Source organism: Aptenodytes patagonicus, chromosome 2 (genome assembly GCF_965638725.1).
Source record: "Aptenodytes patagonicus chromosome 2, bAptPat1.pri.cur, whole genome shotgun sequence".
Lineage (NCBI taxonomy): Eukaryota > Metazoa > Chordata > Aves > Sphenisciformes > Spheniscidae > Aptenodytes > Aptenodytes patagonicus.
This window is the reverse complement of record NC_134950.1, coordinates 23,837,401-23,861,500: the sequence shown is the minus strand read 5'-3', so window position 1 is coordinate 23,861,500 and position 24,100 is coordinate 23,837,401. Positions and strand designations below refer to the sequence as shown.

General features: G+C 38.9%; 1 protein-coding gene across 6 annotated transcripts; it reads right to left on the bottom strand.

Annotated features, from left to right (window-relative positions):
• Window positions 1-2,754: 2,754 nt before the first annotated feature.
• On the bottom strand, window positions 2,755-23,418 carry ANKRD46 (ankyrin repeat domain 46). 6 transcript variants are annotated; one of them, XM_076329327.1, is made up of 6 exons: window positions 23,349-23,418; window positions 22,504-22,617; window positions 21,979-22,025; window positions 10,567-10,909; window positions 9,111-9,269; window positions 2,755-4,833 (listed from the first exon to the last, which is right to left on the bottom strand). In XM_076329327.1, exons 4-6 carry the CDS (start codon window positions 10,875-10,877, stop codon window positions 4,617-4,619), a joined length of 687 nt encoding a protein of 228 aa, XP_076185442.1. In that variant the 5' UTR covers window positions 10,878-10,909; window positions 21,979-22,025; window positions 22,504-22,617; window positions 23,349-23,418; the 3' UTR covers window positions 2,755-4,616. The 6 variants fall into 6 exon arrangements, with proteins under 6 accessions (XP_076185442.1, XP_076185444.1, XP_076185443.1 ...); XM_076329329.1 differs by lacking the exon at window positions 23,349-23,418 and adding an exon at window positions 23,096-23,162; XM_076329328.1 differs by lacking the exon at window positions 21,979-22,025.
• Between the last annotated feature and the right edge of the window lie 682 nt (window positions 23,419-24,100).

Here is a 24,100-nt window from a genome sequence, read left to right as displayed (position 1 = left end):
ATTCTGATTTGTTGCTTCTTAGTTATGGCAATTTCCAGTAGATCTCCCATTCCCTTGGCAGTAATGAAGAGCAATAGTTTTGTCTCATCATAGTCATTAGGAAATACTGTTTGCTTAATGCTTAGTTACAACAGTGATTTACAAACTATAAATGCCTACAGCAGAGACACATTTTTCAGGGTTCTGCACACAGACTGCTTCAGCTGCAACATCAGAGCGTTAGTTCTGCTTTGCATAAGAGCACAGACTACACCAGATCGCTGTTAGTCAGAGGCTTCTAGTTTTCATCTCAGATTTCTCTGGCAGCGTGACCCTGGGAACACTTCGCTTCCTGGCAATAAATAGCAAAGAACTACCAATTAGTTGCATTTGTTTCCTAATACTCTATATTTTAAAAGCGTTCCTCCTTTGAAGCATCTGTAAGAGCAGTACAAAAGATGCCAGGTAACACAAAATTCAGCTGAAGTACTTAAATACATTTAAGGTAACAGGTGCATCATACTACCCTGCAAGTGCAGGTACAGAATTTTCTCTACTGTCACCAGAAATTAATTTCATAATATTAATAGAGATTCAAGATCCGTGATTCAACAGTATTTCAGCACTTACAAAATTTACAGAGAACTGCAGGTTACAAAACTGTGCAACGATGTTTGAATTCTTCTAGAAAGCCCCAACACCAGGGATGAGAAATGTAGCAACACTTGGCAACAACAACTTCTGTAACAGTTTGGATCACTTAGGAAATTTTACAAAGTGTATCCCAAGTAACCAATCTACAAGGATTAATGTTGAAATGTAAGAAAAGAACACTGAATGAAGGAAAGGCATTCTGTCCTAATTCCCCCACCATTTAAGACTTATTTTAATCACCAATTCAAATATGAATTTAACAAAAAGCTGGCTTCAGAAACAGCAACAACTTCAGAAACAAGTTAACTTGTGTGTCAGCTGAGGAAGAAATCAGTTCTGTTAAAAGTCAACTTCAGGTAACGTTTAAATATATGCTAGACTTTTGAAAATTCTGAATATGATGACAGTATTACCCTTTTTTTTTTTTTTTTTGAGTTTGCAGGAGTTTTCACTTGCAATTTGTACTTTCTAGTACCACTTTAAAATGCTATTGAATTTCTGAATAAATTACTTAATTTGCATTTCTCTAACGTATTATGACCAAATATATTTTGATTAGAAAAAGAGCTACCTAGCTAACTAGCCTATCTACAATACACTGGCAAGTCGATTATTTTTACTTACTTATTAAAAACGGCCAGAGAAATTAGTTGACTCATGCTAAAATCAAGCTCCAGATCAGCTACAGACCCAGAAACTGCCTAGATCTTCTGTTTCAACACTTTAAAGTGAAACCATGTTCTTCCTCTCATAGGAGCTTTTCATGACGATACACCTCACAGTGCCAGATCAGCTCCAGTAATGAAATACCTACTGTATTGTGGCAACCAGAGACAATACCTACCCATGACAGTCACACAACAGATCACCCCCTTCTACAAAGCAAACGACCAGTATGAGTGAAAACAGAAGCCCTTGAAGATAAGAAGATGTGGTACATGAACAAGTTACTATGAAGTAAGATAGGTGTGATCTTGCCATGGAATAAATGTCAGCCCAGGGACAGCCCACTGCAGAGTAGCCTGTGTGCATCCATTTTACACTCCAGTTTACCTTGCACTATCTTGCTCACCAAGTTGTTTTATGACACTGGAAAAAAATCACTTCATCCCTCCATGATTGTTTTCTCTCTCAATTCCTTACTCCGTTTTAGCTCATGAGTCTGAGAACGGCTTGAGACAACAATCTGTTGTGGATTTGAAGAGCGCCTAGCAAAATGGAGTCCCTGGATCAAGGTATCTAGACACCACTGCAATAATAAATAAAAGAAATCTTACTGACCTACAGACAATCTAAACTGATCTATATCATTATGCTGAATCAGTGAACTCCCTATGACAACAGCTTCAAGAGGAAGTAGGCCGAAGTCCTCTTTCTGTTCCTGTAAGAAAGACAGATTGTATTCCTTGAAATCTAGTGTACAGGAGGTAAATTCATTCTTTAGAATCAACCTTTGAAAAGGAAGTCGTTGATGTTTATAGATATATTGAAAGGCACAGCTGTCCTTTTTCAAAACCAGAGGTATATACAGAACAAACTCCTCTTTTAGTCACACGTTTATCACATCCTTATCTCAAAGACTAGCAGCCATTACACAGTGAAGTTCAAACTGTGCTTTGGATTTCTTTGGGTTTAAAAAGTGACATAAGTTAATTTGGAACACACACACACACACGATTTTTCAAAGCTTTTCAATGCGCAGTTCCGAAACTGCTTATGCATACAGCATTAGCAAAGTACAGCAAAGTAGCAAAGGCTACTTAAGGCTCAAGCTTGGTTTTCTTGGTTATATTTTGTAGCCCCTCATAGGTAATCTTAAATCTCGATGGGCCTCTAGATCACGTGTTCAATACCTGCGATCTTAGATAAGAGAGAGAGAGAGACAGACAGACAGACAGACAGCAACTGTGATTCAGTAACAATACTGAAAACAAAACAGGCAAATCTCAAGAAACTGTGCTCTAAAACCTCATTTATACCAACAGCGTGGTTGCCATTTCTCAGAGGGAGAACCTCCCCACTTCTGAAATGCTCATTATCAATGCACAACAAACAAATAAATTCAGTAAAATTGGGTAGCATCATTACCACTGCCCTAATGTAATAATAAAACAAAACATATTTACTACATATATTTATTTGTGGCATTCACCCATACTGAGAATACAATTACAAATCATGCAGATAATACATACTGAAAGACAACATGGTTATTCAAGATACAGAGTATTATTAACAGAAATGTACTTATTTAGAGAAGTAAATGTAATTTAGGTATACTGTGAGTTTATATTTCTCTGTTCATGAACACACGTACAATAATTGAAATATTCAGAAGAGGGGTATGCTCTGTTTTTTTGTTTTGTTTTGTTTTTAAGAGGCTTTCCTTTCTGCAGCATTGTGGCTGCTAGAAAAGTGTCGTTTCATTAACCTTTAACTTAAGAAATGAGATCAAGAATTATTCAGACGCAATTTAGAATGGGGCCCAGCTCAGTGAAGCCCATGTCACACATCAAAACAAAGACAACAACCCTATTCACTCAAACCCATAAACAAGAAAGAAAAATATGCATGGTAGCAGAACAGAGAGATGTAGGTTACTTATATCAATACTTACTGTAATTTATAATTTTATAAATGTTTGATATTATTTAGCAACAATTTAGGAGTGGCTAAGTAAAAAAAAAAAATTGATTCATTAGGTTTGCAGAATTCATTTTGTTTGGGATTTTCAAGGCAATGGCAACAAAGAGTTAGATGTCTAATCAGCATGGGAGGAGAGAATCTGCTTTCTCTGAAAACCTCCAACTTACTATGTAGTACCTTTCTAGCCTTCGTAAAAGAGTATCTAGCTGATCCATATCCCTAGGTTATTTACAAACAAAGGATTTCACAGCTAAGTACAGAATGGGTCAAGATTTCATTTCATACAATGGTCCTAAATATTAACATTTTAAATACTTTTATTCTGCATACTCAGAAAATAATTCATAAGCCTGTAAGTGCTGTCTGAAAACAACTGAAATGGAAAACAATTCTAGAAAGGAATTCTATGCAATCAAGTCCTCTCCACAAACATGAAAACAATACAATTATATGGTTCAGTCTGGTCCTTGTGGGAGGAAGAAAAGTTATCCTTCATGACATATTTCACAAAGACAATGACCTTACAGAATTATTATATACAGAGCAGAACACCTAAATCACTTTTTAACCACCCTTACAAAGAAAGGTTTACTTAATAATATTTCAACAAAAAGGCAAAATTTTCAGCCTAAGGCTGAAACTTTACTTCCAAAGCACAACAAACAGCTTTGTTCTACAAAATTTACTTCAGGCAGGTATTGACAACATTAAATTCATCTGGGGAAGAAACACTACATTAACCTCATAAAAGAGTGATCTATACATTAAAGACATAGTAAAACTTGAACTTTTTCTTATTCTTTTTATAAACTAGCAGACATGAAACTATGGGGAGGCATTAAAAGAACGATGAAGTTGCAGCTTATTACTGTCTATATATCAGAATGCGTTGTTATGTTATTCAGATTTCTTGAGGAGGACTTTTAAAAGAATATTTTACTTTCAACTGAAGCACACACAAAAAAAATCCAACAATAGATTTACCTCTCTTCATAGGGAAAATAAATCAAATTTGGTTCTGTACTAGGATATATTTTTCATGCCCAGGAATTTAATATTATGAAAGGCCTTTTCTAATCATAATATTTTATCAACAGAGAGGATTATCTTCACATCTTGCTTGCAAGTCAAGATAAGTCAGAGGTAGCTTTTAGGAATGCTTTAGAATTTAGTGTTTTACTTGAAATGAATCAATCCCTCTTTCAAAGGGGTTAATAATAAGTACAAAAGGCAAACAGTATATACAGCTGCCACTGCCTGCACCAACAGAGTAATTCCAAGAAGCTCAAAATAAGACTAGAACAAGGAAAAGCACGGTGCACTTCTTTGCATTTGCTTCAGTGCACCAGTTCAGGCTGGTTTTCTACAAAAGGAAGCACCCCACTAACATAGTATGCTATGCCAAGCGACAGAAGAGCAATGACAATGATGAGGAGCAGCACCCTCCAGAAGCCCAGGTCTTCCACAAACTCTTGCCATGTCGTGCGGAAACTGGAAAGAACTCCTTCACCTTGCTGTAGGTTTGGATTAAGGAGGGAATGGCTTTCCATTGCACTACAAAGGATTAAAGTTAAAAATACATCAGAGCAAAAGAATGCACCTTTAAGTACAACAGTAATCCTACTAAGAGCAACCAAAACATTCTAAATTAAAAACTAAACCCACCTGCAGATTTATAGCATTGCTTCTGCTAAATCAAGACAAAGCAGATCAGGAAAAGACTCCTAACTCTAAACTTAATTTAGTTGAAAGGATGTTTTATTAACCTGTGTAAAGAGAATGATCTTTGTGTCTGTACAACTGCACTGAGTTTGCAGGCTTGCCACCTAGAAGCCTTCAAAAGTCAGTCCTCATAATTCCTACTAAATATGGCTTAGTAAAATCTAATGAAGCATAAGCTAAAACCTCAAGGGGCACAGTTCTTGTTAATAACACAAATTATGATTTAAAAATAACCTCTGATGAATAAAATGGAAACTTTAACCAATATAATTTAGATTCTGAACTCTGTAGTGATCTTTACTACTCTCCTGCATGTCTTTGTTACAGAGGCCTCTTCTCTAGCATAAGAATACCACAGAAAACAATAAATTTGGATAACAAGTTCAGAAACTTTCTGATCTTCAAGACAAGTTGGCATTGCTGTGTTTTCTGCCATACGGCATTCAGCAACTGCTTTGATGTTTTAACATTTCACTACCAATCCATCAGGCCCTCTTAAATTGTCAGACTATAATTTAGAGACTGGAACTCTCACTTTTAAATGAGAAACAAATATAAAATTAGAATGAGGCAGTCATCTTGACAACGAATCACCTTTAGAAACAACCTAAGTTGTTTCAAATACTGCATGGCTTCTTGTATCGTTCTCCCAATTTTGCTGGTTTCACAATTGGTTTATAACAGGAAACTTTCTCTGTTGCTATATGAAAAACCTCATGAAGAATAGGAAAACTTTCTCACCACTTGATTTCACTTATGTAAAATTTCAGCCATCTGCACAGTCCTACTAATTCTCACTTGAGTGAAACTACATACAGAGGTGTTTACAGGATCAGGCTCTGTCAAGCACGGAAAGGAAATGGTGAAACAAACTATATACACAATGATGTCAATAGCAGAAGATAAGCAGAGAAAAAACAATTTTTTTCCTCCCTTCTAATCGCTTTCAGCTACCATATTCCTAAGTTTCTCTTATGGCAATAATAAAAGAAAACATTTCAGGGAAAAGTAATTTCCAAGTCAAAACTAATTGTAGAAATGCTATTGTTCTTGGTGACAATAATCAATTGACAAATGATTGTTATCAGAAAAAGGTCTCATTTATGAATCTCTCTTCTAAGATTATACCACAGAAGAACTTCACGCTATTCACATGGTATTTTTTCTTAGGCAGTACAGCCACTTAAGAATAATTAGCCTGAACTCCCATAGCTTGATGAAGTATTGCAGCATCACATGCGAAGATTTCAGAAATTGCCTATTAAACAGATCGTCTTTTTTGTTTTTTTAAATATTTACTTTGCTGTAAAGCTATTTTTGCTTGCCCATAGCTGCAGGATTTAGTCATCTTCCTTGCTTATTATGATTTCCCAAGCAAAACAAAGGGTTTAATAAAAGACAGTTCTGTAGAACAGAACTACTCACTCATTAAGTACTAACTAGTTAATACATAACCACAGAGAGGTTAAATAAAGGTGCAATGCAATTTAAGTGGAAAGATCACATGCTTGCTCATTAAAACATACACTTTTGCTATTTTATATTACAACCCAATTAAAATCAATGTTATTCAAGATACTTTTTCTTATTACGAATTACAGCTGCCTAAGAAACGGTAATGCAGCAATGCATCCTACAGAAGAGTTTGTGCCACATAGCCCAGACAGATGTTCTCTTCTGTTTCCAACACAACATGGAAGTTCACATTTGGCTGCACTTGTGGGCACAGTTCACAGGTCATGCTGGGCTGTGTAGATGGACAGACTGTGCTGAAAGACGGACAGAGCGAGCTCTGCCTCCTGACAGCACAGCGCCACTCCTCACGGGGAGTGCAAAGCAAGAGAAAATAAATTTGACTCGGGAACCTAGCTTTGGCCTCTGCTTCCAGAGCAGCAGCGACTGTATGTAATAAGGAGCAGAAAACTTAAGTCAGAGACTGTTTTTAGAAAGAGCAACCATTATTTCTCCACAGGTTCATACATAATGTAAGAGAGTCGGGGGGGGAGAGGACAGAAGACATTCATCTAAGCGTCTCTAAAATGTGAAAATAATACTAAGAGGGAGGAGTGAAACTGTGGAGGTCTGAAAAGCCAACTGTTAAAAAGACATTATTTATTTACAAAGCAAACAGCACACAAGCTCACTTGCTTTTGCTGCTGTAGGCATCTGTTATTTGTTATTTTAAAAATAATATATTTCAGACATTTTAAACACGTTCACAAACAAGCTGGGTAGTGCACTGTTTATGTCTCTGTGCCCCTCCCCAAGGAGAGTTGCTGACTTCCTTGCCAAAGCAAACAATATAACATTTACGAAGGTCAAATAACAGAAAGGAAGCTATGTTCGTTAAAGGGACACTATCAAATAAAAAATCAGAATTTAAATGGGGCTGAGCTGTTGGACCATATGTTTAAACAAAAACAGCATAAGTGCATTTCTGTGTGACAAGCAACTTTCAATAAAATTGTTAAGTCAGAGAGGTAATATGCACAAATTCTTATAATTTATACCCATGTAATTTTGAGAATAATATTAAATTTTGTATTTCAGGGCTTAAAACAGTCTCTCTGATGAGTGGGGTCACCTGATGTATAAGAAAGAACTTCCAATCTGCTCACTGGGAGTATTTGGCATGATTTCTGTAATTTTGTTGGTTTCACCTTTTCTGTTTACTTAACTTAGATAACAACTCCATCTACACAGTTTAATTTTCATTTACAGTACAGGCTGTGTACATTTTGACACAAACTGAACAACAATTATGTGACAAAACTCCCTGTCTTTTGTGATATAATGTTCTAGCAGTCACAGTTCATGATCATTATTAGACCATATCAAAAATTGCAAATATGAATAAATTCAGTATAAGAGCAAGTATTCCAAACAACGTTGACATCCTGTTTCCAATATAAATTAAAAAATAAAAACAAAACAAAACAGTACTGGAAAGATCTCTTGCATTATTAATCTCAGTACCATGTTCTGTCATGTTTACTGGCAATGATTTCTGCAAGAGAATTAGCTTCCTTTGAAACTTGCAAGGCTTCTTGCCTCATCTAAATCCTACAAGAAGGCTGTCTTGGAAGCTCATTGTAAAAAACCACTCCCAATTTTCAATCAAAAAAGTATTTGTGGTTTATCTGTATCCTTTGGCTCTTGTGCCATCATCATCTTTTGTCTTAAACAGTTATTTTATGTTGTTCAAACCCAGTATTTCTTGTCAACAACCACACACCTCTCAGTCTTCACTCTGCCAGGCTAAAACGAGCTCTGGTTGCCTCCTTTCGCAAGGAGACGCTCTGTTCCCTTGAGCGCTGAAATAAGGCTTCTCCACACTTCTTAAAGGCTAATTAAACTTTTTTGAACGGGGCTAAACAGCATTACAAAACATGCTACACAGCAGAAGTTACCGTTGCTTTTTACAACAGCACCGGCAGTTTTCTTTATGTTGTGGAAATATCTCATTTTGCACATGGTAGAACTTGGTTGCCTTTTTCAGGGTAGCATCAACTCCTGGAACTGACTAATACATCAAGCCTTTTCTCCTGTACCCTCGTTTTCCACTGAAGAACTTCCATTTTATGGCATACAGCTTTAGGTAAATGAGGTTGCATTTTGTGCTACTGAATCACGATTTATTCCTACTAATTTCTTCTCCCTTGTCATCCCAGGTTTTTGTCTATGCCACCCCAATTTTCCTCTGGGTTGCCTGTATCTCACTTCTTAGTATCACTAACATGCTACTACTTTCTATGCCAGTACCATTTATGAAAATTATAAGTAAGTGCAGTCCCAGAACCAGACCTTTAGGAATTCATTAGTAACTTCCCTCTAACCGAATACTCTCCCTGAAATTGTCAGCATTCTTCCTGAAATCTTCAGTTCTCCTTTAACTACCTCTTTAGCCACCATGAAATTCTTCTTTTTTTCTTACATTTGATCTTTTTAAAGAGATTTCCAGAATTTAAAATTTGATTTTGATTTGCTCTGATAATACCAGGCCAAATTTGATATTATCTGTTCTGAGGAACAAACAATCAAGTCAATCACAAAAATCTAAAAGCCATAAACATTATTTCTCCTAGTAATTATTTTTGTTTTGTAAATACCTTTCACTTTCAGCAGTTTGCATTGTTTCCAGCTTTGAGTGAGCTCCTCTGTTAAATCCTTTCACCTCTTGCTCCTCTAAAGATTCCAGCAGTCTAATCACATCTTTATTCACACCCCTTCGTTTTGCAAGAACAAGCGGTGTTGCACCTTGGTGATTGCTAAAATAACCCCACAAAAGGACATGAGAAGAAAAGAAACTTTTAACATAAAAATTTTGTAACAAGACAACCCACCATAACACATTACAATTTAGTAAGTCCTCAGAACTATTTTCTGTCATATCAGACAGTAAGAAATTCCTATCTATACAAGTTATAGCATAATTTGCTACTGAAGAAAATCAGTATATTTAGGTTTGAAATTGCACAACTCTTTTTCCTCTAAATAAAATCAAAATTCCTAGTACTCTAATCTAATTGGAATCTCTGGGTGTTATAACAAAAAATAAACAGTAGATTTATGGCAATATTCAAGATTAAGTTTAATTTCAAGAAGGAATTGTGCAATCTGGTTCCTCATAGTTCCTTTTCCATGTGGGTATTAGGACGTCAGGCAAAAATGAAATAAAATACAGATGGTCCCTCTGCTACTATTAAAATAATACTGAACGGGACCAGAGCTGCCTTCAGACTAGGGATTTTCACCAGAGTTGTTTGAAATGAAGAAAAAAAAAATCCAACTCACAACCCATAAAGAATCTGGTCTGCCAATAACTAGTTCTGCTGAGTTGAAAACATTATGAGGGACAGGTGAAAAAGGGACAGATTAAAAAACTCAAAGGTTTTGAAGTTACTACTGGTTTTTGCCCGCGTTGTGAATATGCAGAAAGTTCCACAAAGTAATTCAGTTACTGCAATGAAACAGCTAGTTATTTTGCAGCTTGAGAGCTTACATCTGAGCACTGGCATCTGACAGCTGCTGGAAGCCAGAAGGAAAGAATATACAATATTTAAAAGAAGGACTGAGTCACAGACTTAGAGGGAAGGGGAAAACACTGAAAGGAAGCATTGTTACCAAAGGAGTATGGGAAATGAACTGACACACACATATACTGTATTTTCTTTGTCTTATACAGTACAACAATTAAAACAATAGAACTGTGGTGGAGAACATTCTTTTAAAGTAGTAAATGTGATTTTTTTCTTTGGTGCCAACCACCCACACCTGGCTGTCTGGCCAAACCAGGATAGCAATGTCATCAGTGAGGCAGAATTAGATACAGCAGCCCACACCAGCAGCTGCTATTTTCATTTGCTTTGCTTGTTGCACAGACTAGCAGAAGTGGCCTCTTATTGTTTTCCTGCCTTCTTATTTTGTGTTTTTATTAAGCGATATCTTTAAAAAGTTGAATTGCACCAAATATAGCATTTCAGCAACAGCAGATTTATGTGCAAGGCTCTGGCGACAGAAGACTAATATATTATAAAATATATGCTGAAAAAAAAAATTACTTACCAAATATCAATTTTAAGTCCATTAGAAACTAGGAACTGGATGGTATCCACATGCCCACACAGGTGAAGGGCTGTGTTACCTTGGTAATCAGTGGCTAGTAGGTCAGCACCAAATTTATGCAAGAGTTGACAGATGTCTACGTTTCCTCTGGCTGCAGCAAGGTGAAGGCCAGTTCGGCCTCGGCTGTCACGAATATTTGGGTCGAAACCGCTCTCTAACAGTCGTTTGGAATAGTTAAAATCTCCATCAATGCAAGCCTGCAGCAGCGGCACATTTGTCTGGGAAGAGTCGTTTACAAAAACGTAGGACATTGTTCTGATGCTCTCTGGAGTAGGTGACTAACCTGCAAGTAAAAGTGGGAAGAAATGATGGTGAAACCAAGCAAATAAACACAATGCAAATATTCGGTAGACTGCTCAGGTTCCCAAACAAGAATGCAAACTAGCTTATAAACCAACTCAGAAATCTTCCTGTCCTACATATTAACTTTGTGCACCGCACTCCCTTCTGGTAATATGGAAAGAGCTCCTCTTAGTCTTACTCACACCTCTGGAAACAGCAGCAAAGCTTTGTTGTTACAGAAAACTGATAAGATCAATGCCACAAATGCAAGACAGGCAGTTAGCTTTCACCTAGTAAGGGATCACATGCAGTAGTACTGATATTAAAGGGCGAAACATTGTAGATCAGAACTGAAAGGGAGAAGAACCACCTTTCACAAATCAGGAAACTATAAGCAATTCAGTTAACAGATATAGTGATGCCAACTGCAATTGTTACTAGCTATAAGCAAAGCTACTCCAGTGGGATTTCCACCATCTGAATTTGAACTTTGATGCACAAAGTACAGTCAGTTGCTGAAAAAACTTGATTACTATAAATACTAATTCCTTCATTCTACAAGAAATATATTTTTCAATACTCTTTGCAGAACATTATTTTTATAGTGCCATAGATACACAAACTACTGAAGAAACAAGAACAGCAACAGAAACCATGGAAAACTGAGTGTATTATGTGAAATTACCCACCTGAAAGTGAAAACTGGAAGTGGGTACAAGGAGGACAATGGTAAAATCAAGTACAGAGCTATTGCGGGTTCAACTGGAACCCCAGTATGGAGAAGCACAGATGTAGTTTCTCTGGCTTAATACTAAATAAAGGATTAAGTCCTGTTCTGTATCAGGACCTAAAAGAGGAAGATAAATGTTGTTTCACTATGGATTTCTTGATATAGAATATTTCATGAACTATGATTTAAGTTTTGCAGAAGAATATTTTAAGGATGAGTCAAATAATGAGAGGAGGCAAAAAAGAAAAAAAAAATCATATAAACCAGTAAAAATCCTTAGAAGAAATCTCAATACAGACATGACACAGTTCAAGTGACAGGAAGGAAAAGTGATTTTACTAGATAAGCTTTGAATGGAAACTGAACTGAAACTTCCCTGGAAACAGTATCTTTCACTTGCCCAGGTTTTGTATTTTGGGCTCATGATGTAGCAGTGTTCTGATTAACTTATCTGAACCTCTTATTACGACTGCTATAGGCAGATTTAAATTTTCTCATCTATATAAGGTATCCTTCCACACCAGTGTACTCGTTCAGCTGGGAGAATGGAAACATGGCCAGTAGCCAAAGAATTCGATTTAAAACCTCTCCTTTTTTTGAGAGTTTATAATGTCTATATTTTATAGCTCTTCCCCCATGTTTTAGATCAAATTCAAGATCAAAGTACCTACAGAAGTAATTTCAAAATGTTTACACACTGGTCTGATTAACAGCTGTAGCATTTGGGGCTGCTGAGGTTAATAAATCATATTTAAACTTCACTAGGTTGTATTTCCTATCTGGACAAATTCTGCTACATGTATCAACACTGTCTAGTTTCCCAGTGCAGGAATGCACAACATTTTTTTCTTTCTTGGACACAGAAGAGAAAGAGATAGGAATAACTTCTACGTCCTGGTATCTGTATAAGGAATTATTTTAAGCAGAGTACATTCCCCTAGGCTGCAAGTATGTTTTTAAGCACATGATGGTATATCACTGGCTCAAGCAGCCTTTTCCACAATCATCTCCAATAGCAAAAGGCCAGTTCACTGATGTACTGAAAAACATTTCATGCAAGACTGGTGTCATTTAGGGCACTAACAGCTTTCTTATAACCCTACACAAAAAGAAAGGACAATGTGCTTACTCATATTTCTAATGAGTATGTTACAAAACCCCTGGATGCTGCAAAGCTAGGATTCCCAGCTGACAGCAATTTCAATTTTCTTGCCTATTTCCCCCCAAATCATAAATGATATGAGAATTCTTCTTCAAGTCTGCTAGTCCAATCTTTGCTGAGAAAAATATCAGGCCTGGTTTCTGTACTATGTGATTGTGACCTTTACATTCTGCACTAAATCTTTCCTAAAGCAAGATCATAAATCATTTAAAAACTTCCAATTATCAGCCATAGTAACAGCCTATCAACAGCACAAAACCTTACTCATACTTGATAAAAAGATCGTGGTTCACTTGTAAAATAGTATTTGAGTGTTTAAACCTGTTTAATAAAACAAGGCCTAACATAAATCAACAACAGAATATTATACTGGAAGAGACGTATGCTATTTGAGAAACAGTATGGCATGCTCTGTTAAATGTAAGCTAATGTTTATATTTTCATACTAGACATGTATGTTTGGTAAAGCCTTACAGAATTCCCCGTCACTTCACATACAACTCTGATGAAACATTAGCTAATAATACCAGAAAAAAACCCCATCACCACCTTATCTTCTCAGGAAAGGAAGCACAAAGATTAGCAGTTATCAGAAAGTGTAACTGGAAGTAATTCTGATTCAGAATTTATTATCACTAGAATCTTTTAGAATTGATTGCTGAAGTGTAGAAGGCTAAAGTGAAACCTTAGTATTTCACAGTAAGAAAGAAAAAAAAAACCCAGCAAATCCTTATTCCCAGTGCTTGAAGATTGTGGACTAAGCAAATGCATTCACAAAAAAAAATCTGGACCATCTGATTTGATTTATCTTTGTGATTAAAAAGACTTTTGCTGCAAACACAATTCGATTTCACATATGGCTACCTAACCTATGCCAGATACAAGCTGCATACAAAGCTGAACTATACACCATCTTTAAAATGCCAGTCCCCAAATGATACATTCTTGCCTCAAATTTAACCCAATTTAGCAAAATTTCCTGCCTAACAAAACTCAGGAAAAAGTTACAATAGTCAACTTAGATATTTTTGACTAAATAAGCCGTGGTTACATTTCTATCCACAGTATGTATCAAAAAGCTTACTGCTGTAATAAATATCTAATGCAGTGGATTTAGAAATAAAATTCCGAAGCATTAGCCATTCTCTTTAAATTGCTTCTGAAAGGTGAATCAGATAACTCTGAATCTGCCAAAAAGCTGGCACACCTACCATTAAGCATTAGTGTCACAGGCACAAATTAGGACAAACGGACTTGCATTAGTAACAAGACATAAAAGTATTGCAAAATGAGCATTCTGAATATCCCTATAGATTACTACTACTGGAGTTAAATCTAATTTGGTTCAGTAAATGACTGCTTCTAAAAATACATCACTATCTACTGAAAATGTATCTTTTAAATTATACTTTTGTTTAAAAAAAAGTTTTGCTGTTAATAACTTGGTACTTTGATAGAAAATTAGTTTTGTGAAAGAAAGTAAATTCAAAGATGTCCTCCCAAGCAAGAAGGCTTCCCATTAGAAAGGCATAATATAAGAATACATTTTCTCTAAATTTATACAACACGGATATAGCCTGAGCACAGTGTACTTTTATTAATAATTTTAGAAATTATGCTGTAAGCCACTCCTTCAGTGACATGTGGGCTAGTAAAGGATAAGAAAATCTAACTGAACTGTTCTGTTTTCAAAAGGTATGCTTATATTAAGTGATTCTGTAAGAATAATTTTCTTTTATTCATTAGAAGTCAGTTGTCTCTCACTGTACTGCGTACAATGGTAGCTCAGTGTCACACACTGATCTGTTGTATAACACACTCACACCTGCAGAAGCCAGGAGTGACCTTGAATAATTCAAAGCATAGAGCTAGACGCAAGTTCTGTCGCTTCTTAAACTAGTCCTAAATTTGCACTAACCGTGGACAGTTTTATCTTACAATAAATATATGCTGCTGTCTCTGCCTTCTCAGTAAGTTCAACAGCTACCAAACAGCTCCAGAAAAAGGAAAGAACGGCTAGATTGTGAGACAGTATCACTAATGGGACCGGTCTCTCCACTACAAAAATATTAATGAATCTGACAAGTTGTAATTAATCACCCAGCCACTGCTACATAGGATATAACAGTTCTGCAAAACTACAATATTTCCAAGAACATTCAGAAAAACTGAAGTAATTGTCCCTATTTTAAAACAACACGTCAGCACAATGGAACAATATCAGATTGCTCAGTACTTGAGACTTCTCCATATTAATACACACTTTGACATCTGGAACCTAAGCATCAGTAAGACTATTACTAGAGAAACTGCCACCACCAAGAAATGGAAACTAAAACAAAACCAAGAAGAAGTAACATCCCCAACCCCGCGCCAGCAAAACACACAACATGCGTAACTTGTAAAATCTACGTTTGCCAACTCCCTCATGGCAAACAGCTTCCTCTTTCTGTAATGCACTTTGAGAGTACTTCAGCGGCAGTGGCTTGCAGAGCTCTTCTTCAGTCTTTAAATGAATGAAAAACATTCCAGTACTTTGCTTAAACTGCAAGCCCATGATCTCTGAAGGCAAAGTTTCCTGGTCAAATGGGATCGTTCCCTTAAAAACACTATGTGAACATAAGCTCTCTTTGGATATACAAGATAAAATTTTTTAAAAAGGTGTAATTTAATAATTAAAAAACCAAAACAAAACCACATTACCTTGCTTGCGTATCCTCTGAACACTGATCAGATGCTGAAATATAAACCCAACAATATTATTCTCTTTCCCTTTCTAGGTAGCCTGAGGGTGAAATTCCTTGGCAAGTTTTCATGCACATTTATATTCATGTGTAAGTTACTGAGAAGTCATTTAACTGAATAAGCGTTAGATTTAGTAAAAAATCATGATCAATTGTCATTTCTGTTTAGGAAAGAACCCCATTATCTACATCAAGTTCCACTGAGAGCTCTGTATCTTCTATTAAAAACCTTTACCTATTCAGTCCAACTGGAACAGAGTTTTATTGCTCCACTAATATGGATCTGCTGCTAAACACAGCATCTCAGATTCAGTACAGCATCATGTCTGTTTTACACACAGCTGTATTTTGCAGCATTTTCCCTCCCTAACTTTAGTTATTTTTTTCAACAGTTCCTGGATTCAAGGTATCACAGCAGGTTCACAAGACCTCTCCTTTCATGTCTCTAGCCAGACACATGGGTAAGTGGTGATACAAGAACATTATTTATACCATTTGTTTTCAGTCATTCCCATTCCCTTCTGCAGACATGAGACATACAGGTATATTCTCTTGATGTCAGGACCATCCTGTAAGTAGAAACTTTGGTGTACTGCATATACATAGTGCTTTGCACGTACAGGCTACAACGTACTTTATGAAAAAATCAGAATTGCTGCTTTTTTATGGATCAGCAGACAATGGCATTGAGAAACAGAGAGCTTTGCTCATCACTGTACAGCATGTCAGCATTACAAGATAAAAAATAAACAAGATCTCAAATGCCAGTCTGGGGTTGCAGAATGCTTCCCCAGATAATACAGTACAAGCTTTGTGTATTAATGTACACAAAATAAGGGAACGACAGGAAAGAGATCATTCTTTTAAAACACCTTTATTGACAAGCAGATTCACAAACATTTTATCCTTACTGCACTTAACTGGTAATTCAGTTGCATTACATGTTTCACTGCACTTAACTTCTATCAAATATACATTTAAGTATTTTTGAACCTTGCTCATTTTTCATCTTCTGCAAAGAACTATTTAGGAAGAAAGGCAATTTACAGTTTTCTTCAAATCATCTGTAACTTGAACTCCCCACAACTGGCTCAGATAAATCAGTAAATAACTGCAGTACTTCCCTGATCGTTGTGGTCAGTTTGAATACATCTGCTTTTATAGAAAGTTATTGAATCACTTACATCGGTCATAATTATCAACCTCTTTACAAACCTTTATTCAATTCCTTCTTTGTTTCTGCTGGGAACATGTAGGGTGCTAATGTATGTTGGTCAAGAAAATATTAAAGGTCATCGCATATTGTTTTGTTGTTGGTTTATTTTGTTTGTTTTTTAACAGACTGGAGAGAATTCGTTCCACTCCTAATGAAGTGTTTGTGTTTAAATTTGCTGCAGACCTTGAAGCAGTCTTCTGGAAAAGAAGACAACAGTAACTGAGCAACAAGGGGTCGTCAGCAAGGCGGCTGGCCGAAGCGGGTACAGCACTTGTGCCTGGATGAACACCGCCACCCCGTGGGCTGACAAATTCCTGTCCGACTGAAGCAAACGGCGTGGTGGGTAACCCTGGACTCGCACACAGACCGCCTTTTCTACGTTTTGTGGTGGTTTCTATTTTCCTGAGAAGAAAATGATGGAAGGCCTGAAAATAAGATTTTATAAAACTTGGTAAAAAAGCATTCTGAAATCCAAACTGGTATTCCCTTGTGGTATAAACAGCAGTCTCGTTTAAGCTCTGATCCTGTATTAATGAAATGAGGACTTCAGTATGTGGCTTGAATTCTGAAGACAAAGGTGTTTCCTTTAAAAAAAGTAGGCGTTTATGCCTGTTTCTTAAAAAAACCTGAAAACTAAAACCAAAACACCACACACACAAACACACAAAAAAAGCCCAGTCCTTACCTAGAGAAACAAGAAGTCTGAGATGACAAGTTTACTAAAAATGGGAAAAAGTTTCTGCATCCAGCAGGAATCATCAGAAGTCAGAACTTAGTCAGCTTTATTCCAGCAATAAAGCAAACTAAGAACCAAGAACCTGCCACTAAACCGCTTATTATTATACAGTCCATATTTTCTTACTCTATTGCTTATAATGTATAGAATAGCTTATATGCTCTTAGTCATACGTAACCTTGATGACATGGCCTTAGTAATGTATGCAACATCAAATCCAGCTTAATGGCTAGTGAAGAGAAGCAGGTCACTTTAAAAAGCAGATGTGTCCTAAATTTGTAAGTCATTTATATATAACTGTATGTTTGACTTTACCCTTAAAATAAAATCTTGCTTTGCTTGTTCCTTAGAGTTTATTATTTTATATCAACAAATAATACCAATGATAAGACAACTAATGCTGTCAGATAGGCGACTCTTACTATGACTGTTGGATACAGATATTTCTGCTCAGAATTTTCATGTTCACACAGTAAATCATTAAACCAGTTTATCAAAGCCAAATAGTTAACTGATATATCCACTTCTTTCAAATATTCTAAATTTCTATCAATACAGCATGACTTCAAATACTTAATCGTATCACGTTGGATCACGTTGTGTGACATAGTAAGATGAAATGGTAAAACTATTAAGGTTGTATTTCTGATTTTTTTTTAATTTATATATATATATATATATATGCTATTTTTCATGAATAGTTACTTCACCATGCTTAGGCTCAAAAAATTTCTCCATGTAGGCAAACCTGTAGTATTACTGTCTGCCCAACACTGTGTCTTAAGGGACTGAAGCGGGTAAATTAGCAGTTTACAGGTTCCAAGGACAACTGGCAAGTCTGAGGAGAATCAGGGAGACCACCCTTAAGCTCCTGATCTGCACAGAGGCTGGAATTGACCAAAAATGTAACGGAAGATGGTTGGAAAAATGTGAAATGGATTTGAAACTGTAATTATTGAACCTGATGGTCAGGTAGCTCAACTGATGTTTACCAATTGCATCAATGGATCCTGCTCAGCCTAGAAATGAAAGACATCACTTGTACAGGGAAAACTTTCACCTTTAGATAACTTAGTAAATGCTAGTAACTTATCTGTAAAAGACCTGATATTCAGCATGAAAGCTGGCGTCCAGACAATGAACAGCAATACCACACAGGGTGTCTGAGGTGAACCATGGATTAACACAGCGACATGACAAAGTTCTTTGGTTTGTTCTTAACTTGTTTCCCAATAATATTTACTATCTGATTTACCTTTTTGACTGCTGCTGAGCATTGTGGTTACATTTTCATGGAACCATTCATCGTAACTAACAAATACCACTCATTACTGAGAGCCCAGTATTTCATATGGGAAGTTAGGATTTCTTTTTAGGATATCTGAATCACTCTACCTACACTGAATTCATGTGCCATTACGTTATATTATCCCGTTACTCAGTCTTACAGGGCCCTTCTGCAGCTTTTCATAGTTGACCATTATCTTTACTACCCATCTCATCGGCAAACACTATCACCTTGTTGCTCACTGCCTTTTCTAGGCTGTTCATGGAAATGCTAACAGTTCAGAATCCAGAAACGAACCCTGCAGAACTAAAATTCTTCCACTGAAAAGATTGATTATAAATTCACAAAAACTGCTGTCCTGGATCAGATCGATCCAGCCCACCCAGCACTCTGCTTTCAACAGTGGCAATCAGAGATCCTTCTTTGGGAGAGCACATGAGCTCAGCTGCTTCCTACAGCCCATTCCCCAAACACACCCTAACAGCCATTACTGTTACCTCAGGGACCTCACTGACTAGTCCCTTTAGCAGCCCCTCAACAGACATCTTGTCCATGAGTTTTTCTAATCCCTTCCTGAACCTGCCCAGACTCTCTGCCTCCACAGCTCCTGCCCATCACCCACACTGAAATCCTTCCCTATACCCATCTGAAGCGGCCCTCCCAGCAGCCCCAGCAAGCAACCCCCATTCTACTGCCGCAAGATTGGACGAATAACCCTCACCTTATCCACTGCCTTCGTTTCATAAGTCTTGATCATGCCCCAACCATCTCCTCTCTAATATGAACAATCCTGACTTTCCAGTCTTTCCTCCTAAGGAAGCTGATCCCCTTGGCCCTTTTGGTTGCCTTTCTCTAACCCGCTGTTTCCTTCTTCAGATGCAGAGACCAGAAACACACACACTACCCCAGATGTGGGTGCACCAAGCTGGAGCAGCAAAATGGTGCCCTCTGTCTTCTTCTCAGTAGCCTCCCCGAGGACGGTCACCATTTTCCTGGCTTTCTGGCTGCCACGGCACACTGAGCTGAGGTTTTCACAGAACTGTCAATGGTGGCTCCAAGACATTTTTCTTCAGTGATGGCCATCAGTTGTGAGTTTGGCACCATGTAAACAAGGTTTAGATTATTCTACCCAAGATATCATCTTACCTTTGTATACGCTGAAGCTCATGTGCCACCTTTGTGCCCCCTTCCTTTTTTTGGAAATTTATTTCTGCCCTCTTTTTAATTCTTCAACTCAACTATTTCTGCATGTAAGAAATCTGTTTTATGCTATAAGCACCCAGTCTCCTCAAAAGCCTCTGGAAGGATACTTTTTTTTTTAATGCTTCCTGAAAATCCAAGTAGACTGTATAAATCACATCACCTGCATCTACAATCCTACTCGGTAAACTTTAGTAAAAGCTGAGGAGCCTTAGATGTAGCAAACCTCTAAAAATGTATCCAAACACAGGCAGAACCAGTCCTTAACATACTAACACACAGCAAGGACAGGCATACGCTTCTCTGCACAAAAAAACATCAAGGTGAAGAAGACAGACAAGCATTCTACACCATTCATGGGAAACCCATACACCAGAAGCCTTCCCTGAAACAGGCTGCTGCCCTTTCTCTGTCACCATCCATTATGCTGATCTGACAGTGTAAGAGGTCTTGAGCATGCTGGAGAATATAACCCCATTAATGAACATTAAAAGATTTATTCCTTTATGTTGTAAAATTCAGCTGATGTAGCTGTATTACTTGGATGTGAGAAAATTGCTGAGTGACAAAACTGGTATTTAAGCAGCTCTGTTCCACTTAGTCAATTGAAATTTTATCCACAGAGTAAAAGAAAGAAATGCCACTTGGAAAAGTGGTGTTGATACATGAACTAAAGCCCAGAATCTAAGTTTTATAAGTATAGATATGGTTTCAGTGAGGTACTGCATGAGATAAAACTTTTTTCCACATATTTAGTATCATCTTTAAGTAGTAAAACAAACCACAACAAATCTGAACATTTCAGTATTTGTGCTCTTGACTTAGGTGATGGCAGAATCTCAGTAAACACCAACAACTGAAATTTGGTGGAACAGGCCCATGCGCTCAAGACAGGCCTGTCAGCCTGTCCTCTACACTAACAGCATACTGTGAATGGTCTCTACAGAAAGCTGAATGCATCAGGGATCGTGTATTTCACATAATGTGTATAAACCAATGTCCTCTGAAATATTTTATGTGCTTGTTAACTGACCCATCTGGAAGTGAAGCATCCACAACTGAGATCATGTGGGAAGCAACCAACTGACAGACTGATCAAAAGAAAACAGCCCTCAAAATTCCAGCATACCCAAATCCCTAGAAGAGCCACTAGTAGTTCACTCCTTGGATGACCAAGTATCTCAGGTCCTGGGCTGCAGATGAGGACTTCAAGGCCACATGTATTCAGAAATTAACTGCACAAGAATATGAGCTGGGATAACAGAGTCAACTTAAGGCACCACTTGGAATCATTCACTCTTGCTGATGAGGCAACTCCAAATGAAGGATACCAAAACCTGCTGAGAGGAAACCTATCACTGAGTGCAGATCAGAACTGATTTTTATAGTCCCCTCTTGCAGAGGCAAACTAAGATTCCTATGGTAAGAAAGCAGCAGATGCACATATTACACTTCAGCCTTCGACTCATCTCAGCTTACTCTCCAATACCTTCTCTTCAACTCAAAGAGAGCAATTAGCCAGTGTCATTTTCTGATTGTCACCAATCCTACTATTCAGTCTACAAACATTACTATAAATATTTTTCTTCTAAAAAACACATTTAACAAGCTCTTGTTAATAATCTATTTTACAAACAAACAAAAAAGAAAAACAGATCTAAAGTCTACAGATACCACTAAGCTTAGTCCGCTGCTGCAGCAAGCAAAAGCATTACTTTTACAAACCAGTCACATTCCATCTAAACAGTATTGGGCTTTTGCTCCTCCTTGACCTTTGGGAAGGCTGCTCCTGAACATCTGACGGTTAGAAATTTTCATATATTATTACACTTAAAATCTATGTTAAATTATTCATGTATCAACATCATTCTTTAGCGCAGTTTATTCCCTTCACAGTGTTTACCTTGATGATTCAACAGAAAGTAAAAAAGGCCTTTATTCTGCAAAACCAAAGAAGCCAAATGCTTCTTTCAACAGACTCTTAATTTCCCTACCTGTCCTAGGCACATCTTCCTGCATCTGTTCCACTTCACCTTTTTACCTGAGAACAATTAACATTATACAAAGTATTTTAGAGTTTTGTTCATCGGTAACAGTAACAACTTCTTCTGGATCATCACAGGTTGGCATTCACTTTTTCCACCATTGCCTATCTTCTAACTACCTAACACGTATTTTGGTTTTGTGTTGCTTTCAACTGGAAGAATTTCTTCTGTAAATTGTGTGCTTACAAGTTTGCAACTGCAAACCCTTGTTCTTTAAATTGTTATTGTACTTATTTCATTCTCTAGTTCTCAGGATCACCCAATTCTTTCTGTGTAGTACTGTAACCGCCTTCTACAGTGCCGATGCCTCACAACTCTTCATCACTACCAAATTAAAACAGTAAAGTTTTAATTGTTACATCAAGATCTTCACTAAATATTTAATAAGATTGGACTCAAGATGGATCTTCAAAGAACTAATTTTATAATCTTTTATATTCAGATTTGATGGATTTTCTTTTCAATATTACTCACCATAGTTTGTCTCTAGTTACTTCCCCATCCTCTTTACAATTCTGGTGTTATTCCCATCTTTTCAGCACAATAACAATTTCCATTGCAGCAGCTGATCAAAAACTTTAGTGTTGTCTAGGAAAAAAGAGAACTACTCCATTTCCCTTAAAAACAGTAATTACTTTATCAAAGACAGTTTTGAGGACAGGTTAAAAAAAGCTCTTCTGGCAAAAATATGTATTGCCTTTTAGTTTCACTTATCTTCATTGTTTTCTCCTAAAAAGTACGTTCTAAAGCAGCACGCCACAGGGGCTACACACTGGTAACATCCCATCAGGAGGCAGCCGCTTTCCTGTCCGTTCCCCTCCCTTCCCGTGATAACGGCAGGCAGCGCACTCGCCGTTCTCCCACCAAACGTCTTCCCACCAAAAGAGCATCGACTGAGCTCCACCTCATCAGGTCTCGGGCCGGGCACCGCCCAGGCCCCATGTCGCTTCTGTCGCCGCCTGCGGTGCCTGTCACCGCCGGGCCCTCCCCTGTGCCGCCTTGCCCCCGGTTCCGTACCGCGGCGCCCTCCGGCCCTGCTCCCAACCGAGCCGCCGCACGCCCTCACCGGCGGTCTGGAGGCAGCGCTGCGGCCGCTGCGGTCCGCTCCCCGCCGCCGCTCCGACGAGGGTGCCGCTGCCAAACCCGACGCTGCTCCTCACCCCCCGCTCCGCGCCGCGGCGGGTGCGTAGCGCTCGGCAGGGCCCGGGCCCGCCACGCACCGGCGGGCGGGCAGCGTCCTCCCCTCCCCGACAGACCGACCGACACCGTCCCTCCCCCCACGGACAAACTGACACCGCACCCCTCTCCCTCCGCGGTACCTGCCACTCGGCGGCGGCCCGGCACGCAGAGGGCGGGCGGGCGAGCGAGCGAACGAACGGGGAAGGCAGAGGCGCGGCGGAGAGGCCGCGCGCGCCCCCTGCTGGGCGGAGGCCGCCGCCAGGCGCCCTGGGGCCGGGCTCCCATTGCGGCCGAAGCGGAGAGGAGGCCCCCGGACGCCGCCTCAGACGCTCCTCTACAGCCGAGGGGCCGGGCCGCTTCCGCAGCAAGCGCTGACCCAGGCCGGAGGTGGAGGCGCGGCACCGCCCGCCCGCCCGCCCAGCGCTCCCCGGGGGGCGCCCGCCGTAGGCCGCGGCGAGGGTGCCGTCCCCGGCCGGGGGAAGGAGGCCGGCGGCGGGGACACCGCTCCTCACAGGGCTGCTGCTTCCCCGGAGGCGGGTTGGGTGAGGCGCGGCCTCCTCCATCTCCGAAAGGAAGCTGTTTACAGCCCTGCTTTTGTGTTTTGAATCATTTCCCCCCTTGGTGTGTAGAATGTCTCCAGCAGCAGGGGGGAAATAAATTCGGCAACGAGAGCGAGGGCAGCGGGCATACCCACTGCTGGCTGCAGCAGCCTTCGCGGGAGGTAACGGGGCCTTCAGCCCATCCCCTCGCACGTCCACAGCCTTGGCCGAGTCGGGAACGAACAGCGAGGGAGGCACGGAAACGGGACAGACAGGGACGCGGTGCTAGCCCGTGGAGAGGCAGGAAAACAACAGCTAGAGGAGAGGAGGCAACAGCTTTAATGAAGAGAATC